General features: G+C 42.4%; 1 long non-coding RNA gene and 1 gene segment (V, D, J or C); one reads left to right on the forward strand and one right to left on the reverse strand.

The window, feature by feature from the left end:
* Nucleotides 1-44: 44 nt before the first annotated feature.
* On the forward strand, nt 45-7,734 carry LOC118220308. Its single transcript, XR_004763942.1, has 2 exons — nt 45-101; nt 6,766-7,734. It is a non-coding gene; the product is annotated as an uncharacterized LOC118220308 (long non-coding RNA).
* A 1,221-nt stretch (nt 7,735-8,955) lies between these two features.
* LOC118221688 lies at nt 8,956-11,530 on the reverse strand. The segment is given in 3 exon segments: nt 8,956-9,552; nt 10,765-10,816; nt 11,444-11,530. Coding segments are annotated over 3 exon segments (462 nt in total).
* Nucleotides 11,531-11,862: the final 332 nt, after the last annotated feature.

The following is an 11,862-nucleotide window of genomic DNA, read 5'->3' on the forward strand; positions in this document are numbered from 1 at the left end:
CACAGCTATTTACCGTTCACACAGTGATAGAGAGCCGTACAAAAACCTCCCTCAGTCAGACTGCACAGAGACTGCACTGCTGCAGCTGGGACCTACTGCAGGTGCTGAGGCGGGAGGCACTGGTCTGTGACCTAGAGGGGCTCTGCTCAAATTCTGAGCAGATTTGTGCATTAATAACTGTCATAATCTAATATTTTATACAATTGCTTTTAATGCTAATGTGAGCAGATCAAATACCTTCCTCTTAAAATCCATTTTAATTTATATAAGCATAAACCTTTCATTAACAGAATACACTTGAGATAATGGCGCTTATATGCTTGAGATATCAGTACTTTGTAAACACAAGGACAACATGCACAGATTTAAGAATAGACTGGAGTGTTGAATTGCGATTAAATTACATTTACTGGACCAGAGGTGGGACTCAACATGCACAAGTGAAATATGTTGAATGTAATACTTTATTTTTTTTTTTAATATTTGAGATTTTTCCAGGCGTAAATTATAATTACAGATCTAAACAGATTTTTTGCACACTGGTCAATGTTACCTTAATTTTGATGATGAGACCCAGAAACATTCTAGGATAAATCCTTTCCTGTAGTTACACAGGCTCTTTGGAAATTAATACCGAATTCCAATGAGCTACCGGCTACAGGGCATTCAGAGATGAGAGTGACTCTCACACCCCCCAGCAGTGTTCCTCCTGCTCTTTCCCAAACTCCAAACTCAGCTCCATCTTCTGCACTGACTTCACTTTCACCCTTGGCTGTGAAAAAACTGATACATCATGGGAAATCTCGCTCATTCATTTGCATGGATGTAGGTGTGAGCAAAAGCATTCTTCTTAAGTTTCCCAATGATTTACAATAGGAGGAATTTTCATGCTGACTGAAGACTAATTTAAGTTCAATTTTGGCCAAATCTGAATAAATAATGCAGGATTGACCCTGTGCTCCCTACCAAATATTCAAGTAATCAACATTCTGTGGATGAAGAGGACACCACTATGGGACGAGCTTCTATGCAAGGCACACGCTGCCATTACAATGTGTGACCACAGGGTGAAGACAGAGAGTGCTGTTTTGCTCCTATAGAAGCACTGCAGTATAATGAGAGAGAGGAAACTGCAGGGCCCTGGTTCATAAAGCAGGATTACTGAGTTTGCCGGGTAAGTGCACTGAGTAAAACCCGAAACCGTCCAAAATATGGCACATGGACTGAAGTAAAAAGAGCTGCTCCAGGGTTTACTCAGGACCGATATCCAGTTAATTCAGTGACCCTGCTTTGTTTAAAAAATCCCCTGGCTGGTATAACATGGAGACCTAACTGGTGCAGTTGGAAGCAACACCACAATGGAGTAGTTTGTCTATATATGCTGAACAGGATGTACAGCCCCCCCATACATGTAACTGAGTGATAAGCAGTGGGGGAAAAGAAGTGGTTGCTGGGAGAATGTGCATTGTGGGAGTAGTAGTTTCTCTGCATTCAGAGAGTTTTGGGGAGCATTGCAAAACTGGGCATGGAAAGCATGACTCAGTGAATATGATATCAGATAGAGAAAAAAAAGAAATCAGAGATGAAACAATGTTCATAGTGACAAAAGGAAAAACTCACTTAAACAATGTTTTAGTTCACATTAGTTTCAAAAGAATATAATTGGAATCCTTTATGATATCACTGAATTTTTTATTTCTGACACCAAAATATATATCAAAACAAACAATACTGAAATGTATTAAATACACATTTTCTGGAATATTAGTCAATATGCTGATACTCCTTACCATTTATGTATCCATGAAAGTGCAAACTAATTTCAGGACAAATTCATTTAATGCAGACAAAAAATATGCTGTCTGGGTAAAATCATCAGTGAATAGAGCACGTGTCCCAACCCTCTATAGACCCACTGCTGCTCACACATCAGAGCTCCTCTAACTGTGTGTGACAGGATTTGTATAGAGGAAGGGGCTTTGCATACCTGTCCTGCCTCACTGCTCCACACACTTTAAGACCCCCAGTGCTGATCAGTGACTGTCCAGTCCTTTCACAGACACTGACACAGGCAGCATTATGATGATGTCAAACATTCTACTGCTGGTGATGCTGGGACTCCTTGTACAGGGTGAGAAAGATGGATCCATTTTAATTTGGAATTTTGGTTGTAGTTCACATTTTCTTTTTTCTTTAATTCACAAAACTAGTGTTTTCAAGCAAACGGTTGCAATAATAGCATAATGAAACTGATCAGAATTTTGCACAGTGTTTGATAATATAACATTACGTTGACAAACATTTTCATGCTTTGTTTTTTCAGAATCAATGGCTGATATTGTATTAACTCAGGATCCTGCAACTCGGTCTGTTCAGCTGGGAGAGACTGTCTCTATCAGCTGTAAAGCCAGTCATAGTTTGCGCAGCGCTCTCCACTGGTACCTGCAGAAACCTGGTCAGGCTCCTAAACTTCTGATTCATAGTGCCACAAATCGCCACACTGGCATTCCTGATCGTTTCAATGGGAGTGGATCTGGGACTCAGTTCACACTGAAAATCACTGGAGTCCAGGCTGAAGATGAAGGAGATTATTACTGTCAGCAGAGCTTTACACCAATCACACAGTGTTAGAGAGCCGTACAAAAACCTCCCTCTGTCAGAGTGCACAGAGACTGCACTGCTGCAGTGGGGACCTACTGCAGGTGCTGAGGGGGGTGGCACTGATCTGGAACACTGAGCTGTGGTGGATTATTATTAAATCACTTATACTCTCAAAACAATCACCATATATTTAAATATATTTCAGAATATCCACACTTTTATTATAGAATGTAATGTCAAAACATTTCCAATGACTTTGATTTATAATCACTCCCTGGCCAATAGACATGTGTTGTTCTGAAGCATTGCTTTGACATAAAATATCACATTTCTAAATTCATTAACAGTTAATGAGTTTAACACAGGATGGCACAGGGCCCAGCAGCAGTGAACTGCAGGCAGTCCAGCACAGTGGAGTCGCTCAGTCCAGAGCTCTCCCAGCACACCTTACACAGGCTGCTGCTACACACCCTGACCAATCAGAGAGCTCCTACTGCTGCTTCTGATCCGATCCTCCAACCCCGTAATAAAGGAGCACAAGCTACAGTCTGACAGCACCGCTGACCAATCCGGTGAGCCGCTGTGCAGAAGGGATCATATCATTATCTGTGAGGTCACCAGAGGAGGGAGGGAGGGACTCCTTCAGCTCAGTCGTCCCTTTCTCTCTGAGGAAAAGCGATTCCTCTGGGTGACTGTGTGCCTGCAGTCTGCCTGTGCCAGCTGCGCAGTGTGAGCTCCCAGATTCAGTGGCTGCGCTGCTCAGCTGGCTGAGAGCTAAATGAGAATTAGCGGCTGCAGGCTGCACACGGGGAAGAGCAGGATTTTTTGAGCTCTTCAGGACTGATGGAGGAATTACAGTTCAGGACAAAAATGACACTAAAACCTGACTTAAATCATGGAATAGGTTTTCCACGGTCAGCTTAGTTTTCACAGTATTTATAAAGAAGCATCTTCATTGCTAGTTGTCACAATACAGCTGCATTAAATATGTGAAAGAAGATATGAGTGAAATCAGGAAACATTCAAAATAATTCAGTATTTCACATTTCATTGATTCTTAATGGATGGACTGCAACTGAATAATTTCCTGCCCCTGACTGATGTCTTTGACTCTACAAAACTCCCATAAAGAAACTACAATCATAACATGCAACGTGAATTTATTCAATTTATATTTTACACAATGATAAGTCATATTCAGCCTGCATATTTGCACCAGCTATGCTTGTAAAATCAGAGCAAAAAATAATAATATTGACATTTAAGCATTTAACAGGGTAAAAACAGCACATGTCCCAACCCTCTATAGACCCACTGCTGTTCACACATCAGAGCTCCTCTAACTGTGTGTGACAGGATTTGTATAGAGGAAGGGGCTTTGCATACCTGTCCTGCCTCACTGCTCCACACACTTTAAGACCCCCAGCACTGATCAGTGACTGTCCAGTCCTTTCACAGACACTGACACAGGCAGCATTATGATGATGTCAAACTTTCTACTGCTGGTGATGCTGGGACTCCTTGTACAGGGTAAGAAAGATAAATCCATTTTAACTTTGGATTTTTGACTGTTGCTCACATTTACATTGCTTAATTTTCAAAACATAAATCTTTTTACAAAAGTTACCTACTTTTTTAAAAAATAATTATTTTTAAGAAGAGTTATCAGTGTTCTCATAATGGCCAGAATATTGCATGTTACTTACCAAGATTTGTCTGCATAGATGAATGTGCATTGACATCCATTTTCATTGTTATCTATTTCAGGATCAATGGCAGATATAGTCCTGACTCAGTCTCCAGCAGCTCAGTCTTTTCAGCAGGGAGACACTGTCTCTATCAGCTGTACAGCCAGTGAGAGTGTGAGCAGCGATCTCCACTGGTACCTGCAGAAACCTGGTCAGCCTCCTAAACTTCTGATTTATAGAGACACAACTCGCCAGACTGGGATCCCTGATCGTTTCAGTGGGAGTAGATCTGGGACTCAGTTCACACTGAAAATCACTGGAGTCCAGGCTGAAGATGCAGGAGATTATTACTGTCAGCAGAGTGAGAGCTGGCCGCTCACACAGTGATAGAGAGCCGTACAAAAACCTCCCTCAGTCAGACTGCACAGAGACTGCACTGCTGCAGCTGGGACCTACTGCAGGTGCTGAGGGGGGAGGCACTGGTCTGGAACACTGAGCAATGGTAGATTATTTTTTAAAAAGTATACTGACAAATCAAAACAATTACTATATATTTCAGTATATTTCAGAATACCCACACTTTTAATAAGGAATGTATTGTAATGTCGAAGACTTTCCAATGACTTTGCTTTGTAATCACTCCTTCGCCAATAGACAAGTGTTGTTCTGAAGCATTACTCTGACATAAAATATCATATTTCTAAACTCTTTGATAGTTAATGAGATTAACACAGGATGGCACAGAGCCCAGCAGCAGTGAACTGCAGGCAGTCCAGCACAGTGGAGTCGCTTAGTCCAGAGCTCTCCCTGCACATCTTACACAGGCTGCTGCTACACGCCCTGACCAATCAGAGAGCTCCACTGCTGCTTCTGATCTGATCCTCCAACCCCGTAATAAAGGAGCACAGACTACAGTCTGACAGCACCGCTGACCAATCCGGTGAGCCGCTGTGCAGAAGGGATCATGTCATTATCTGTGAGGGCACCACAGGAGGGAGGGAGGGACTCCTTCAGCTCAGTCGTCCCTTTCTCTCTGAGGAAAAGCGATTCCTCTGGGTGACTGTGTGCCTGCAGTCTGCCTGTGCCAGCTGCGCAGTGTGAGCTCCCAGATTCAGTGGCTGCGCTGCTCAGCTGGCTGAGAGCTAAATGAGAATTAGCGGCTGCAGGCTGCACACGGGGAAGAGTAGGATTATCTGAACTCTTCAGGACTGATGGAGGAATTACAGTTTAGGACAAGAATGACACTAAAACCTGGCTTAAATCATGGAATATGTTTTCCACGGTCAGCTTAGTTTTCACAGTAAGTAAAAAGAAGCATCTTCATTGCTAGTTGTCACAATACAACTGCATTAAACTGAGAAAGATGATATGAGAGAAATCAGGAAACATTCAAAATAATTCAGCATTTCACTTTTCAATGATTCTATATGGACGTACTGTAACTGAATAAATTCCTGTGACTGACTGATGTCCCTGACTGTCTGATCTCATGTTATGAGCCTGTCGTCAGTGCACACAATATGTTAATTTTTTAAGCATATTTTTTACAATCATACCTCATAGTCAGCCAGTCTTTACCAGTTACACATCAATAATCATACAATACAATCAGCATCAGTAAAATTGACTTTCAAATGCTTGACTAGGTGAAAACATCAGTGAATAGAGCACGTGTCCCAACCCTCTATAGACCCACTGCTGTTCACACATCAGAGCTCCTCTAACTGTGTGTGAAAGGATTTGTATAGAGGAAGGGGCTTTGCATACCTGTCCTGCCTCACTGCTCCACACACTTTAAGACCCTCAGTGCTGATCAGTGACTGTCCAGTCCTTTCACAGACACTGACACAGGCAGCATTATGATGATGTCATACTTTCTACTGCTGGTGATGCTGGGACTCCTTGTCCAGGGTAAGAAAAATTGATCCATGTTTACTTTGGATTTTGCTAATGTTTTATTTTTTCATTGCTTACTTTTCAAAACATAGCTGTTGTCATAATAGTGCTATTCTAGTCTAATTATTGCCAGAATATTGCATTGTGTTTGACAATATTAATGTGCATTGACATCCATTTCCATGTTTTGTATTTCAGAATCAATGGCAGATATAGTTCTGACTCAGGATCCACCAGCTCGGTCTGTTCAGCAGGGAGACACTGTCTCTATCAGCTGTACAACCAGTGAGAGTGTGAGCAACTGGCTCCAATGGTACCTGCAGAAACCTGGTCAGGCTCCAAAACTTCTGATATATATTGCCACATATCGCCATACCGGGATTCCTGATCGTTTCAGTGGGAGTGGATCTGGGACTCAGTACACACTAAAAATCACTGGAGTCCAGGCTGAAGATGCAGGAGATTATTACTGTCAGCAGAGCGATAGCACGCCGTTCACACAGTGTTAGAGAGCCGTACAAAAACCTCCTTCAGTCAGACTGCACAGAGACTGCACTGCTGCAGCTGGGTCCTACTGCAGGTGCTGAGGGGGGAGGCACTGGTCTGGGACAGCAGTACTGCCAACTGGGCTGTAGGGGGCAACAATGAGCCACAGCTCTGAATGCACACCTCTCTGTGCTGAAGAGGAGCTGCTCTGTGTCACACACACTGAACCCATAGCAGAGCTGCTGCTGAACCACACACACTTCTGTACCACAACATCACAGGCATCATACAGTACATCAGCTCACAAGCAGCAATCATCTCCATATTGCTCTTGAGTTCAGACTAATGCAGAGGATGTGTACATTCTCCCAGAGGTGGAATGAGAGTGGTTTCAAATGAATTGCTTCCAGAAAAGATATTATGAGTTTGTATTCAATGCATACACAATATTTATTATATGAAAGGTGTTTCTGTTCAAATGGGATCCAGGTTTAAGCTCGGCTGTGCTGGACTGAATCATAGTATCAGATTTTTACAGTTCTGTTCAATTGTCTTTCAGTATTAATTTTGGTTTCAGTTTGCTCTTCCATCATACTTACCTCCATTACATTTTCCATAGACAGTATGTGCTTACATGGAGGCATAAAGACATGGAGGCATAAAAAATTTTCATATAGTTTTGTTGGACGTATTTACCTGTAGATGTGCCACACAGTTACTGCTTCCCCTATCCAATATACTTCTCTGCTTCCACCACCAGTGAATACCTTCTGTGGTGACACTAATGAATCAGAAGTTAAAGAATGGACACAACCCACCATTCTCATCAGACTTTTACAAGATATAATGCAGTGTGCAGGCACGTTTGAGAAGGAGCTAATCGGATTAAATGTCTCACTTCAGGAAGTTCCTATTGACAAATTAGGATGACTGAAACAGAACTCATTGAAGCTATTGATTTTATTATAATGCTGAATACTATATCTGCAAATTGTTTTAGCATGCAACATGCAGATAGCAAATATAAACAACTTTTGGTTAAAATAAAATGTTCTACTTTAAATATTTAAATAAGAACATAATTTTGTGCTATAAATATTAATGAAACAAGAACACATTTGTGTTAGATTATCTTTGTGTTTAAATGTATCCCATAATGTCTTGCTTGTTTCTGTACGGATTGAATATGGCTTTAAGTTCATCCACACATCTGAAATCTCTAATCTGAGATTCATGCTGACGCAGGTGTGAGGTCCAGCCCCCTCCCTTTCTCATCTCAGTATAGAAATGAGCCTCTACCTCCTCATGTTCAAACATCTGTTTCCGGTGTGGGGGTATTTTGGGCTGAGAAACTGCGAGCTGTGGGTGAGGGGAGTGAAACTCCGATTTGCATACGTGGGGTAGGAGGGGGAGTGAAACTCAGATTTGCATACGCAGGGCGGGGCAGGAGGGGGGTGAAACTCAGATTTGCATACGCGGGGTAGGAGGGGGAGTGAAACTCAGATTTGCATACGCAGGGCGGGGCAGGCTGGTTCTGCTGGTCCCTCAGTGGGACTGACCCAAACTGGGAACAGGGCGCCGCTGTGCCCAGGTGTCTGGGCCGTCCCCAGGGGCTCAGTGTGAGTCGAGCGCACTTCCTGCCGCACAGGACTGCTCTGAGCGCGCTCACACATCACTGCTCCGCTCAGCAGGGCTCCAGAGCTGGGCCTGCCCCTCCCTGACTGATTCCGGCATCGCTCACTTCACACACAGCCTCTCAGCATTATGGAGCCCACCATAAACACCTGCATTTATTCAATAAGAAACATCCCAATAAAATAGAGTATCACATTCTGTGTATAATTTCAAATGAAGGACTTTAAGAATGTAGTGGACCCACAGTCCTTGCTTAATTATGTTTTTTATTGATATGGTCTTTTTATAATTTCATTTGGTTATATTGCTTCTTGTAATTAATTATAATCATGTTGTCCGTGAAAAGAAAACTCTGTAAAAATACAATGTAAAGATTCACGAATAATTGTCTATTTACAATTAAACTACTGACTATAAATATTGTTGCTTCATGGTCAGTTTACATATTTTTAATACATATTTTTTCATTGCCATTCATTTGAATTATTGGGTGTGTTGTAAAAAAAATGTTTAGTGGTCTGAGGATAATTCTGATTTAATCCGAGAATGGGCTAACTTGGTGGAATCATTGCACACTTTGCACAAAAACAAGAGGGTCACCAGGAGCACCAAAGTCGAATTTTAATAATCATAGCCAGTCAAAACAATATCTTTTCAAAGAATCTTTATTATGTAATAGTTGAGTTTTATCTAACAGCTATCGCCAAAATCACACAAACACAAGTAAGGAGGCGTGCGTGTGCAAGTTTGTTGAGCAGCACAAGCAGAGCACATGTGAGATATTAGCAGTAAAAGCTCAGGCTGGAGGAGGGGATTCACACACAGACTGAGCTCAGTGTGTCAGCAGTAAGGGGCAGAGGGGCTGAGAGCAGAACAGGGTAAAAACAGTGAGATCAGTGGGTGTGAGCTGCCCCCCCCCAGGCCTACTCAGAACACTGGTCCCTCCTCAGCGTCTGAGAGGGGGTGGACTGGGACCCCTGCGTGGCCTCGCAGGTCAGCGACTCCGCCTTCTTCCAGGCGTCCGCGCTGAGGGTCAGGGAGCTGCTCCAGCTGTACAGGCCGTCCTGCCCCAGGACCCCCGCGCTCCCGGCCACGCCCGAGCTGACGTCGGCACCGTCCACCTTCCAGCGCAGGGCCCAGTCCGAGGGGAAGCCCCGGTTGGCCAGACACACCAGTGTGGCCTTTCCCTGCTGACTCAGCTCCTCCCGGGAGGGGGGCAGGACTGTGAGGGCGGGGACTGTGTCACCTGGGAGACACGGCAGAGACAGTGAGGTCAGACAGTGGACACGCCCCCTCCCATGTGTCAATCATTCTGTCCTTGCGATGAGACGTGAATGTCGTACAGAAGTTATCACTTGTAACTAATTAGGAGTATCTACAATATAAAGTACATTGACATTATTAAAGGTTCTGTCTGCATGCATTCCATTATTGTCAGATCGTGTGACGGCAGTACTTAACAATGATAAAATTCTTCACCACAACCAGAACTGCTTCTAGTGCAGTTACTTTCAATTTACTCCACTTTTGCAGCTTGAACTGTCGATTTCAGTACCATAGACCCAATAAAATACGCAGAACTTCATGCAGAAAATGGATATATAATGATATTTACGCTGAAAACCTACAGAATGAACCACATTTTACGAGGTTCCCGTTGTGTTCCTTCACGTGCATGAACTGAACGCGCACTCCAACAGCAAGAAACAATTTTCATGAAACTTTTACATTAAGTTTTCAAAAGAATTGCACATTTGGTAAATATGTTCATTGCATTGTAAATTCCTCGCTTTTTAAAAATGTATTTATTTTTTAAAATCAAACCAATATACCGTAGACTCGAGAATGTTATGACATGGGACTACAGAACATAAGTCTGCAATGTAACAAAATTTTTCATATAATAATGCGATCGTAAATAAAAATTTAAATAAACAAAATATGAATTAATAAAACGATCGGATTTCATAAGCAACACAAACGACAAAGTGCATGAAGTAGATATGATCCAATTTCATTTTAAAGTGTGAAAAATAATTAACTCTGATTAAGTGTTAGGTGGACAACACTATTTTATTCCACATTTCTGAGAAAGAGATTGTCGTTTTGCAGACTGTGCCATAAATTACATTCTCCTACAGAGCCGCCGTGATCCCGCCGACGGCAAGGGAGCCAATGCAATTTAATTTAGTTCACCTCGAGCGCAAAATAGCAAAGTTGTTGCATTACGGCCATCTAAACATTAATACGATAAAGACAGACTGTCCGAAGTAAAATGGGCTAGAATAAAAAAGTATTTGAAATCATTTGACATTCGAACTATAACATTTCTGTTTTTAATTCACGCATCTCCAGAATTACAATTTTGATTCGCGACATCGAACGTCGGAAAATTACAGAATATTAAAAAAGAAGGCAAAAACATCGACAGTGAGGGATGTGGAAGAGAATTACTTACGTCCAACTGACAGTTTTGTGCCGCCACCGAAAGTGTACCACAGTGATACAGACTCATTCAGTCGCCGTACAAAAACCTCTCACTCAAGAGACACAGCCGTCCGTTGGTTTTTCCATTCTTTACGACTTTAAGGAGCTTTTCAAATGTATCAACGATTCGCATGGGAAAATGCATGTACTCTGATTCGTACGTATCCCACGCAAATGTATCGTGCTTTTCTGAGCTTTTCATGAGCATATCTTTTATTTTTTGCCTACCTCTCAACGACTGATTCAGCCGGCATAAAATAGAACGTGGAATGTAAAATGCGAACACCTTAGAAGAAACTTAACGTAAAATGAATGTATCGGAACCGATCGAATCTATTAATATTTCTGCGGAAAATGTTGAAAAGCCTTGTTTGTATAGCCACTTACTGCCGACTTCCAGTTTAGTCCCGCCACCGAAAGTCCACCACAGTGATTCAGTCTGATTAACCGGCTGTACAAAAACCTGCCTGTTGTGCACACTGTTGACCCGTCAGACTTGTGTAGCGCTAGGAAGTCCCCTGCTGGAGAATCGTGGAACGACAATTAAGATGATCGGAAAGCTGATCAACGCAAGTCGTTGCGTTGTCCGAGTCATCAATATGAAATATGTTTCAAAACACTTTCCGTGACAAATGCTCTTCGATTCGTACGAAACGATAAATGATGTGACGGTGACAGGTGTAGTAGCGCGAGATGAGCAGAGGAGCATTCATCACCTCCTCTTTGGATAGCGTCATAGATTCCTACTATTCCCAAACCCCAGAGGAATTCAGGACCATGGACAGCCACAATGGAAATTATTCAAGCTTTTTAAATTTGTATTTTTCTTAGTCTTACTCAGACCTCATTTCGAAAAAATCTTACAAAGAAAACATTCTTGAATCAATGGCCACTTTAACTTCATTTAGAGTTTTTCCTAGACCAGTACCACTGTTAGCCCAGAAGTAATAACACTGATATGACTGTGGAAATTATCACCTGGTGTTGAATGCTGATGGTGTTGGTGCTGACTGTGCCAGCTGCACAGTGTGAGCTCCCAGATTCAGTGGCTGCGCTGCTCAGCTGGCTG

Source organism: Anguilla anguilla, chromosome 2 (assembly GCF_013347855.1).
Source record: "Anguilla anguilla isolate fAngAng1 chromosome 2, fAngAng1.pri, whole genome shotgun sequence".
NCBI lineage: Eukaryota > Metazoa > Chordata > Actinopteri > Anguilliformes > Anguillidae > Anguilla > Anguilla anguilla.